Genomic DNA, 12,280 nt, shown 5'->3' with positions numbered 1-12,280 from the left:
GAATTCAATACAGCATAATGCCAAGGCCGATCCTCACAATGTAGCAAGAATACGTTTGGGTATAATGTCATGAAAATCATTAGGATACTTTGCGGCAGTGTTCTTTGGGCCACGGTCATGACTGCATCTACATAAGTGGAACTTTTGGTTTAGTTATCTTTATCTGTATGGTATGTAAACTTTATAAGAAAGACTATATTCGGTTCTTTATTGATACGAATCATTAGCATACTGTATTTTGTCTATTATAGCCAATCAGATCAATAATTTCTGCTGAATGTTCAAACAGTCATTATGTTCTAACTGAAAATAAGTGACTTACCTTTACATCTACCCTTTTCTCGTAACTCGTATTCCTTTTTCTCCTTCATATACCCAATTATCAGCCGATAGATACCGGGTCATTTCAGAGAGGGCGAGGGTTGGATGTCCGTTCGGGTAGATTCACAGCCCCGCGCACAGCCATATACCAACTCTCTGCAAACCTTCACATAGGCCAGCGGCTCTCCGACGTCAAATCAAGGGAACTCAAGCCGCGAGATAATGTTCGAATTCTCATCTGTATCAACTCCATGTGCCAGAGACACACGTAAGTACCACATTGTTGGATTGAATTAATTTGAGAAAAATCCCCGGTAAAAATCGCTCGGATTTCCATTCTGCGTATGATCAGGAGAAGGTCATTTGTACTGAAGAGACATGCCAGTTTTAATTAGATCCACACACACACACAAAGAACAATGCGTCCATTATACCTTGGTCACATTTGTTCTACAGCGGCCATATACAGCGAGTCGAAAACAGCCGTTGTAACATTTTTTTGGTATCACTACATATAGGTGGTTTTAATAAAAAGGAATAAAACGAATATTTTCGACTCGTCGTTCGGCCGCCGTAGAACAAATGTGAAGGTATTAGCGACTGGTATTTCACAGTTGGCCAAGTACATAGTTATAATAACATGCTAATGCATTCATAGCAGAAATGCAACAAATACCTTCATAGAGTGTTCATTGTGTGCAATTTTAGTCACCTGGAGGTGTTTCACAAAGATTTAAGTATGACTTAACTCGCACTTAAATGCCGACACGTACTGAAAAATCTTATTGATTAATACGCAGTATATAGTGCGCGTCCTCTTGGCATGATCTGACCCGATCTGACCAATGCTGTCATGCATTTTATACTTCGCGCAAATAGACATTTAAGTGTGACTCTAAGCCATACTTAAATCTTTGTGGAACACCCCCAGGTATATGCAATTTCTGCATCCTGATATGTAAGGAATACTTACATAATATCTTGCTTTGACATCTGCCTATCGTAATGAAAGGAATGAAATGTCATTTGACCAAAATTGCCCATGAACATGATAAACCACTCCGAACTGGTCTATTGTCAATATACATGCATGCTTTCTAACAAAAGCTGGTCGTAAGTTTGTGCGACATAGCAACAATTAACGTATACACACTGGATTCCAAGTAGGCCTATTTTGAATTCATTCATTAAAAACATGGTAAAAAATTATAAAAGATGTACCATTGCCATAAGTGAAGCTATTAAGATAAAAACATGCATCCATTGTGAAAGGGAGACAAAATTAAAGGAATTAAGAAAGAAATAATTTAACACATTAAATGAGAATAGCAGGAGTGCATGAGCACGCAAGGGGAAAAGATGGGTAGATGGATATGCTAAAGAATGGATGACTGTTATATTTAATGGACACATGCGTGAATATCGTCAACATAATCGGTGGGAAAACAACGTTGCCTACACTCTAAATTACAAGGATTTAAAATAAATCCATTACGGCTATGACTAGTGACCAGTCGATGTTGGGATATAAGATTAATCCATTAAGATTAAATGCTAATCAATTTGGATTTAAAAAATCAACCTTTTAGATTGACATTTAAATCTTTAAGGATTGATTTTAAATCACAAATATCGACTGATCACTACTATTCACAGCCGTAAAGAATTTATTTAAAATCTCTGTCTTTTTAGAGTGTACATTGCCACAAAATGACGGTGTATTTGCGGTTTAATGTGGAAAGAGAAACAAAACACAAACCCGTACAATGACAAAGAATTGCAATTATTATTACAATATCTCTTGATTGGTGACTGTAAGAAATATTCCACCGCACCCACGGCTCAATGTCAATGTCTCGTTTTCAAACTTTTTTTCAAGGAATTCCTTCTGATCGTGTATTCGACCTTGGTATTGGTGTGAATGGTTTCTTATTCGTCCACTCATCACATGGTCTACACTCATTTAATCCTATGCCATTCCGTCCTTCAACATTTCGTCTATCAACCAGAATTTGGTCCAATAATCACTTCTTCTAATCACAAGTTCGTCTATGACCATTTCGTCTCATAACCAGTTGGTCTAATACACATTTTCTTTCCATTCATTTCGCCCAATTAACACATTCCAATTAGACAAAGTTATATATGGTCTAACTGGCTATTGGACCAACTGGTTATAAGACGAAGTGGTGAGTGGAGGAAATGGCAGTTAGACCGTGCGGATAGTGGACGAACTGACGGTAGACTAAATGACTGTAGACGAATTGGCATGAGATAAATTGAAAAATAAATCTAGTGGTTTTCCTAATGGTGTACACTGTAAAAGCTTTTTTTTTAATTAAAAGCATGTTTATGCCCGTCATTAACTGTTTGTTTAAAGTTTTTAAAGAAGTTGTTTCAAAGTTTGAACAAAAATTCAAAAGATAAATCTTTATTTTACACCGTCAGTATCAAATACATTCCTTCATTCTTAACTTGTCTTTAATCATTAAGATTTTGAGCTCGTTTGGGGATAAAATCGTATTCCTTACAAATCCAATATACAGGCAAATATGTAACCATGTCAGTGTATTAAATTTCTGGTCAAAGCATCCCTCGAACTCTATCATAATAAATGCGATACTCGTTTTATTGCCACGCTCTCTGAGCGCTACTTCTTTTGTAAAGCAAAAAAAAAAGAGAGAAGAATTCAATTTTTTTCAGAATAAATCTTACTCTAATGCCAATCAAACGATTTATCCTTGATTATCGTCTAAGCACGTTGGGGAACTGTCGCCTGTGATAATGTAACTGTTATGAATGTCTTTATCTGTCCATTCACCTTCCAGCATGCGTTCCCATGATGCCCCGCTGTCATGACAACAATTTTATCACCGCTCAATGCCCGCCATTTTGTCCCGAAAACAATAGAACGCGTCAAATTCCCATTCAAAACCACACAGATTCCACGGTGAATAGGGTGTCCCAACCCCTCCTCCGCAGAAAAAAAATGAAAGAAGGACACGAAAGCGTCTTTTGAGTAGTAAGAATAAGTATATTATTAAATATTAGTTGTAACAATGCTTATGCTTGGGAAAATTGAGACGAAATTCAATATTTTCGTTTGGGGGAAGGTCGCCTACGTTTTAACACGTTATTGAATTGCATATAGAAATAAACCTTCAATCCATTGTTATCATTGTAGTATACATCCACGATGTCAATTTATGTATATTGCTTTGCGATCGAGTTTATGTATATCAAATGGAAATATCACAAGAAGTCAAGCATGACTTGGCAAAAGTCCTACTTTATTCTTTCATCTTCTGTAAATTTCCATTTCCCCGAATAACTCCACTTTCATACTTTCCTAATCCTATAATTTGTTTTCAAATTTCTGAGGAAACCCCCTCCTAAAAACAAAAATGTTGATTTTCCATTCATCGGCCTTTATTCGGAATTAGTGTAATAATATATATATGATAATTATCTATATTGACTTATTAGTACCATAATTCATTTCGTTCTTAAGTTCAAAGTAAATCCAAAATTAAGTTAATACAGTTCAAGGGGTCGTAGTTTGAATTATATACTATTTAACATCATCTCTGTATTTTCTACCGATATATCGTCTAAGTAATATTTTCCTTTAAAAAATGGCGTTTGGTATCATTAAGTTTTGGATAACGAGTTGAAAATGTAAGAAATAGTATATAATAGTTTTAAATAACTTTTAAGCTTGAAGCAACCTTAATGATTATTTGGGGCGAGCTTTCGTCCAAGTAACTTACGAAATTCTTTTCCTTTAAATGGCGTTTGGTATCATAACAGTGTTATGTGCATTTTATTTTGTGCATTAATTCCTTTCATATCAATTCCATGATTTGTAATTTAATGGTTCCATAATAATTGTCTGATATAATGTAGAATGTACAGGTAAATTCATTTCCTGAGAAAATTGCATATTTACATGGCATATACGAGTGAGCTGCTCGCATGTAATGTCACTAATCTAAAACTTCAAAATATACAATTCTTTAATTGATTTTAACCGATCATTCTTTGATATGTATCCATCATATTATGCTTTTGTTTAAACCAAATTTGTAAAAGGGCGATCTTCCCTTTAAGAAATGACTAGATTGGATCTCGTGTATAGAGAATCCCACAGAAGAAGAACTCGCAGCGTGATAAAACCAACTTCTTTTCACTGCTTTTGCTTCAGTTTAATCGTCTTTTCCCGGAAGAATTTTACGCCAAATTTAAGACCCTCAAAAGCGCGGTCGCCATAAGTAGAGTAAGAAAGTATATGGAAATGTAATAATAGCGCACCACTTCAGGTGCGTCTTTCAGTGTTTTTTTTCTTATAATACTCATGATACTTCTGTATAAAAGATGGTGCGGGTATGTGTTGAATGTCATTAGTTTGTCCGAAGTTGATCTGACGTGGCAGCGAGAGAATTGTATATAATTACGACCGTTATGTTGCATGCTTACTCATCCTTGATGTAAATGTTTACATTTTGATAAATGGTACTCGATTTCACAAAACTTTGTAAGACTTATTTGGCACACAAAAGAGTGTCCAGTCGTAATGTTTACACGCGTTTTATTCTAAGTCTCTGACATGGTGATGTTTCGTGAGAATGGTTCTTTTCTGGGAGAATTTCGGTACAAGAAGACAAAACACTTACTCGAGTATGAGGGTATCTCTTTGCTTTCTATTGGAGAGGGAAATATGAATAGAGAGTAAGAGAGAGAGAGAGAAGGGGGGGGGGGTGAAAAAGGGGAGGGGGTTGACCCATTCCATTTTTGGCGAGAGGTTCCTGTTTACAAAGTAGCAAAGTAAATTTTGCAGAAAAGAATAAGTCCATGCATATTTGTGTGGTTTAAACGAAATAGGTTCAGAATAGGAGGTTACGGCCGTTAAATTCAGAAACTGTTTCAATAAATCTTGAGCCAAATGATGTTTCGAAGTGCCCCTCCAAAATGTGCCACCAACACCGCGAAATCGGAGACAAGAAAATCATATTTCGAAATAAATCAACCAATTTCGCGCCTGGGAGGAGGACATGACGTCTCCGGCGCCGATAAACACAAACAAGAATTCTGGAAGGATTCATAATTTTGTTGACAATTTTTTTTCTCTCTCTTTCTGAATTCTTGGTGAAACAGTTGATGTAAATTATTTCATTTTTGTGGATGTCAGAAGGTTATGAAAAGAATTCGGAAACATCTTCACACTGTTGTTTCACCGATGACAGATTTGAGAAGTTCACGGGGGAAGTCGATCGACATTGTATAGGGCTATTTACACTGTGAATTTATTATTTTTAGTGTGAATCATAAAGAATGGCGAATTCGAGAGATCTAAGAGGCACATCTGCTCTTGTATATCATAAAAATACTATAAACAACACGATATCCCATTTGTTACAGCTCAAAGACACGGCCGAATTGGTCTTCAAAGTAACTTAGCGTTGATGAGAATATTGTCCATTAAAATACTGAATCAGAAAAGAAAGTGGCGAAGTCCTTTTATGAAATAATGTAAGGAGTATGTGGGACTATAACACTTCGTAATTAACACTTAAAATTAAGAAGAACATCGGCTCCTAAATTATTAATTAGCACGAGACAAGTGTTGTAGTGTTGTAGGTGTAGATTTCGCGACATAAATAAACGTATAGGGATATCGGAACAGAATTCTTTCAGAGATGAAAAGTATCTACTTTAACGAAGGGGGGGGGGGGTAGGTGGTCAGGTTAAGCATGATTATTAATTTCAGAATGTGCGATTTGCTGGTTTTGATTTATTCTGTCTACAAATCCACACTTAAATGTAACGTTGATGCGCGGACGAGATTGTTTGTGTGTATGTTTTAGAATAGGCCTCTACTATTACCTTTATTAGGATGGGCTTTGGGATGGTGCCAGATTATAATCGCCTTAAACTCTTTAAATAGTTCTTAAAACCTTTAAACAGATCTGAATATCTCGTGCTTCTCATTTAATGCTTGGGATGGCATATCTCTTAAATACTCTCTACCCTCCCCGTGTGTTCACGGTTTTAATAAATTACTTTCTTATGCAGTAGCATTATTTTGAATAGTTCTGTTTTCTTTCGGGCGGTAAATTACCAATTCGTCGGGAGGGTGTTAGGGGCTCTTGACTTAAAAATATATTCAGTATATAGGCCTATATACTTAAATGTGGCGTTCTGGGCAAGTTATTTTTCTCGAAAATATCTGCCGAAATTAGGTTATGGTTAAAAAAATATTGTTTATATTAAATATGATCGCCCGTACATTTTGTCGCCATATTAAGCAGAATGCCATATTAAGGAGCTTCGCGCTTTTCGAGAAACATCCCATTCCAAACCAAATCCAAGCTTTCCCTTTCTCCCCACAGATCATTAAGTGAACTCAAAATAATTTTTAAAAATGAAAAAAAGATGAATTAAAATGAAATGAAGTGAAATGATATGAAATGAATTGTAATGTTTTGATAACACTTCTATTCTTTCAGTCTCTCATTTTACGCCCCTCTCCCTCTTTCTTACTATCTCTGCTCAATACGGTATTGAATGTATGATTAATTGTATGATTGTATTAATTGTATGATTGATTTAATGAGTAAGTTTTCGGTTAGGTTTGTCTTTTTTCAAGCAATGTGCTTATGATGACAATTCTTGTGCAAAACGTGAATAGTATTATAATCATGGCACCATACAATTTTGGGAATTACATTTTTGTCCTCTTAATCTATAATTTGTGCAAAGCAATGTAATTTATGTAATCACATATTATGTTATGCTATTAAAAACGTGTGATATGTGTTATGATTGCAGGAGGAAGCAATAAATCAAATCAAATCAATTCAAATCGATTTATCTTTATTTTCAATACAGGTCATTAGAGTTTGTATCGGGCATGGAGAGCAACAGTCGAGTATTCACCGTGGCAGTATCTGGTCTCCTTCAAATAGAGGTAAATGGCACTGTCCCCCTTTTATTTCCCTACAACCCCCCTCCCCTTCCCTACCACAAGGGGGTGATACAGATCCAGAATTTAACAGATGGGCCGTGGAGGTGCCGTGGCCGAGTGGTCTAAGGCGCCTGGCTATACATGTAAAGTCCGGGGTTCGATCCCCGGCTGCGGCACCTATGCCCGTGAGCAAGGCATTTAATCTACAATGCTCTTTTATCCTGCTTTCAAATAAATGGAAATGCTATATGCATTATTGGTAAGGTGTGCACTTGTTTAAAAAAAAATGTGCACATTTGGAAAAGAAAATTGACAAGCCCCCCCCCAAAAAAAAAAAATGTATATATATATATATATATATATATATAGTCGCTCCAATTACCAACTTTTCTTTGATGTCTGGAGGCATTTTTTTCTACACACTTCTATTATGTTTTTCCCAAGATTTTATCATTCTTGGGGGGGGGGGGATAAGATCCCTCGTTGAATGTTAACCCTTTACCCGTATTTGAATGCATAGGCAGCCGGTGATGGAGAACAGTGGCACATTTAGATGCTATATATGCGAGTATACCACTTATGATATTATTTTATATCTGCCATAATATTTCACCCAAATTACATATACAGGACCTTGTTTTACATTTCTATGATTTGGATAGGCCTATAAAAACAATGAAACAAATAAGACAGTTAACATAAAGTCTGTCACAATTATTTTGTTTTTTATTTCCATTTTCAGGAGGGGCAATACGCATCAGTGTACATCGATAATAGTTCAGGCCGAAGAATTGAAATCCAAGTGGGATCAGACTATAGCGGAGTCTTGATGGGAGTTTAATCGGTCTAGATCATCCTTCAAAATTCAGATGTGTTGAAATTGACAAATTTGAAATTGAAATTGAACAACTGCAGCGGCAACAACAGCAACAACCCATTATCACGATTGTTTGCGGATGAACATGAGACTATCAGTCGATGTTGGACGTCCTTTCACTGTGGTAGAAGTTTTATAGAGAAAGAAGTTGGGAAATTGTTATCAAAGTTCGAGGTCTCATAATTGATTTGATATTTTAAAGATAAACCATCTTCTAAGTTCGAATTTACTTTGAAACTTTACTCCGACCGAAAACAAGAATATCCAGCTCATCTCAGAAGACGATTTTTTTTTATGATGATCAGCTGACAAGCGGCCAATCCGAGTAAAGGACAAATGTGATCATTTGAAGCAGAGAAGTCGGATTTAAGTCATCGTTTTTTTTTAAGGAAACGGATGCAACTTATTCATGTGAGCAACGTCTTGAAAGCCTAAACATCGTATCATAGTCGAAAATAGTGAAATGGATTGCTGGCATCAAGTAGACAATACTGTTATCATTTGGTTTCGAGTCGGTTCGAATGGGAACTAACCGGTTGTCAAGTTTCGTCCGAGACCGATGAATGTGGATTGACTACATTGCCGAACAAGGTCCTGCGATCGGCCCGATAATATCCGGCATGTGATGGGTTGGGAACCTATGCTCTCCTGACATTTTACTATCTGCTTCTTGAATTCCTCCCGACACAAACTTATCACGTGATTCTCAATCGATAGCAGTTATCGATGGCATGTACGTGATTTGTGATGGACTCTTAAAACTAAAGTGAGAGGCGATCCCTGTCAAATTGAGTGACAAATTTAATAACCTATTGATGAGTTTGTTTCCTTACAAAATATCATAACTTGCATGAGATGCTAACTGTAACATCAAATATTGAGTAAAACAAAATATGAATTCAATTAATCAAACTACTGAAGGGTCCTTATCATTATCACAATGCATGGCAGTTTGCATGGTATAAAGTGCAACGCTTATGTCGACATTTTGCTCAAGTGTTTTTATAAACTATTCCTCTACTCAAAAGCTTAACGAATATAATTTAGCTGTCTAACGAGAAGTATTTTATGTGTTTCAAAAGTAAAACTTTTTCCCCATACCCATCACCAGTCGCCTGTGTAACATCGCCGATAACACACTTATCAAAGTTTTCTACTCTAGGAGGCACATGTTTTGAGAACGTCTTCAAATTACTACTTCTGTGGGCTGGTATCATCTCACCTAAGGCTAAAGCAAACTTCATACATTGTGTCTTCTACGTCATCTCATATTCAAGTCCGTACTACCCCTTTTCTCTGTCATTTCACCTAGAGAAAAATCCAAGATACCGTTTGTGCTAGCCAAATTAGGTTCTGTGCGATTTTGCGTATATTGTGTCAAATTTTGGGATAATACAATAATTGAAACACTTCTGATATATTGGATGATTGTCTGTCGGTAAGTGGAGATTGGCTTATTACCATTACATCATAATTATAACCAACCCCCGCTTCACCTCATTTTTCCGAATTGCAAGAGCTATCAACATATTTTGGTTTTCATCATGATTATCATATTGATCTGAATTAACATGGTGATCATATTCGTGATCACGAGAATCAGAGGCAGATCACCTAATTCGTCCTCATGACGAATTAAAATTCTAGTATTTGTTGTTTTCGTACAGAAGTTCACACATCGTGGATGGGAATACTCTATAAAACACGCTCTGGGTTAAAATGCTTGATACGATATTTCGTGATTTTATGCTGTTGTTTTCCTCAAAATTAACTCATTTTAGTGGCGAATAGACATGTGGTCATTTGTGATGTTTAGAGAATCTTACGATATCTTCTTATTCTTTATTCAAAAATTGAAATAACGTAAAAAAAATCATTATAATGAGCCTCAATTATAAAATGGTAATAGATGATTACAAATATAATTACTTTTACATTTGGAAAAAAATAACTGCACATCGTTGACGAAAACGTGTTTTTATTCCCCTTTTTATCCTTTTATCTGATTCCGAGACGATCGTGTCCTAAAATCATCTTTATATTACTAATTATTGATATTAAAATTTTGATTTTTTCCACAACGTTGTGTGCGATAAGGAATTTTGTTTGTATTCAGGACAATAATGACCAATCAATCAATTTATGTAAGATATAATTATTATATATATAATGAAATTATCATGTGACTGAATTTTGTGTATAGAACTATCATTGTATAAAATTAAAATTGTACACAGATGCATTATGGGTAGGGAACTGACGTATCAATGGCAGTTTTATGTGTATTTATCGTTCAAGATATTGAAATCTTCGTCATGTACCATGTCTCTATGTAATATAACTTATTGTGAACTGTATATTCCTTATTTATATTTAAAATATGTACATTTTAGACTCTGTATCAAGAATATTGCAAGATGTCTAGATATAATATGATCAAAACAATCTGTTGTAGAAATTCTGGATGTATATCACATTTTAATGGTCATGAAGATATTCTTTTATTTTATGAACTAAATCAACATTTGACTGGAAGTGATATTGATTGTCGGACTTCTTGTCCGAGTTTCTTCTAGATTTCTCATAAAATAAAAGATAAATGAAATCAATTTATTATTCTAATATGTTTTAACAAAGTTGAAATTTCTATAACATTCGAAAATGTATTATGGAAAAATTCAGGAAAAAAGGGAATTTCCTTTAAGGTTCAGAACATGTTCTTCAAAGAAACGTAGAGGAACTTTTTCTTTTCATATCGACAAATATCGATAAATATCTTTTAGATGAAAAAAATGTACCGCCACAAAACTTATTTTCTGTCAACTGTTTATTATAATTTTTCTTAAATAACGATCCATATTGGATGACTTCCGAGAAAATATTTCAGTGAAAGGAATCAAACTTTTCTGAACATGTATATATATATGTCATTTCGTTTCATTTATTTGACCATTTAAAATCAACAAAGTACATGAAAATCATAAAATAAGTATCATACAAATCAATCATTGACAAACAAGATAAAAAATAAAAAATGGCCAGGACCCAAAAGAAGCAAAACTGCTTATAAACTGGGCCCTACATAATTATATATATACATATATATATATATACATGAGCAGATTGTTTTGACTATCTAATGTCAAGAAATTGTTTTCTTCCAATTTACCAGTGAATGTAGTGATGTAGTATTTCGCATGGTGCTCGACCCTTGTTTCTTAACTCTTCATCCAATTTGATGTCAAAATTGCTACAGTAAAAGTTATGAATTTCGATATATATTTTGTTAAGAGCTTGATAAAAGACCTTCGAATACAGCTTATTACTGCCATTGTGACCATTGTCAGGTTCATAACGAAGCTAAAATGTACTTGAAATATTTATTTTTCGCATATTTTTGTATTTTTCTTTGAAACTCAGGGTTATGTTTTGTATGGAACCCTTAATTAAAATGCCGTTGCTCTGTCTGTGTTAATCATCAGTTATAAATTCATGTATGAATTCGATAGAATAAATAACGCTGTAATCATAAGTGCTTCAATGAGTAAATTTGTAGTGAAATTGATTTTGAATAATGTCTCGTAAGATGGTGACAATGACGGGCAGGTGGTGGTGGCGGTGATGATGATGATGATAATGTTGGTGGTGGTGATGATGGTTGTGGAGATGGTGATGATGATGTGGTGATGATGATGGTGATGATGATGATAGTGATGATGATGATGGGGATGATGATGACGATGATAATGGTGGTGGTGATGATGGTGATGACAGTGATGATGATGGTGATGATGAAGATGATGATAGTGATGATGATGATAATGATGATGATGGTGATGTTGATGAAGATGATAATGATGATGATGATGGTGATGATAATGATGATGATAATGATGGTGATGATGATGATGGTGGTGATGATGATGATGGTGGTGATGATGATGGTGGTGATGATGATGATGGTGATGATGATGATAGTGATGATGATGATGGTGGTGATGATGATGGTGATGAAGATGATGATGGTGATGATGATGGTGATGATGGTGATAATGATGGTGATGATGGTGATAATGATGGTGATGATGATGATGTTGATGAAGATGATGATGGTATTG

The 12,280-nt window shown here is 35.1% G+C and overlaps 1 protein-coding gene across 1 annotated transcript in view; it reads left to right on the top strand.

Moving 5' to 3' along the window:
* Positions 1-8,736, top strand: part of LOC121427287 (adipolin-like) — a 55,151-nt gene extending 46,415 nt beyond the window's left edge. The window contains exons 6-8 of the mRNA XM_041623624.1: positions 387-589; positions 7,210-7,288; positions 8,028-8,736. Coding sequence (XP_041479558.1) covers positions 387-589; positions 7,210-7,288; positions 8,028-8,126 — 381 coding nt within the window. The 3' untranslated portion in view covers positions 8,127-8,736. The remainder of the gene's footprint in view (positions 1-386; positions 590-7,209; positions 7,289-8,027) is intronic.
* Positions 8,737-12,280: the final 3,544 nt, after the last annotated feature.

The sequence above is a fragment of the Lytechinus variegatus genome, chromosome 14, assembly GCF_018143015.1.
Source record: "Lytechinus variegatus isolate NC3 chromosome 14, Lvar_3.0, whole genome shotgun sequence".
NCBI lineage: Eukaryota > Metazoa > Echinodermata > Echinoidea > Temnopleuroida > Toxopneustidae > Lytechinus > Lytechinus variegatus.
Note: the sequence above shows the minus strand (reverse complement) of the source record. Positions and strands in the feature narration are given on the sequence as shown.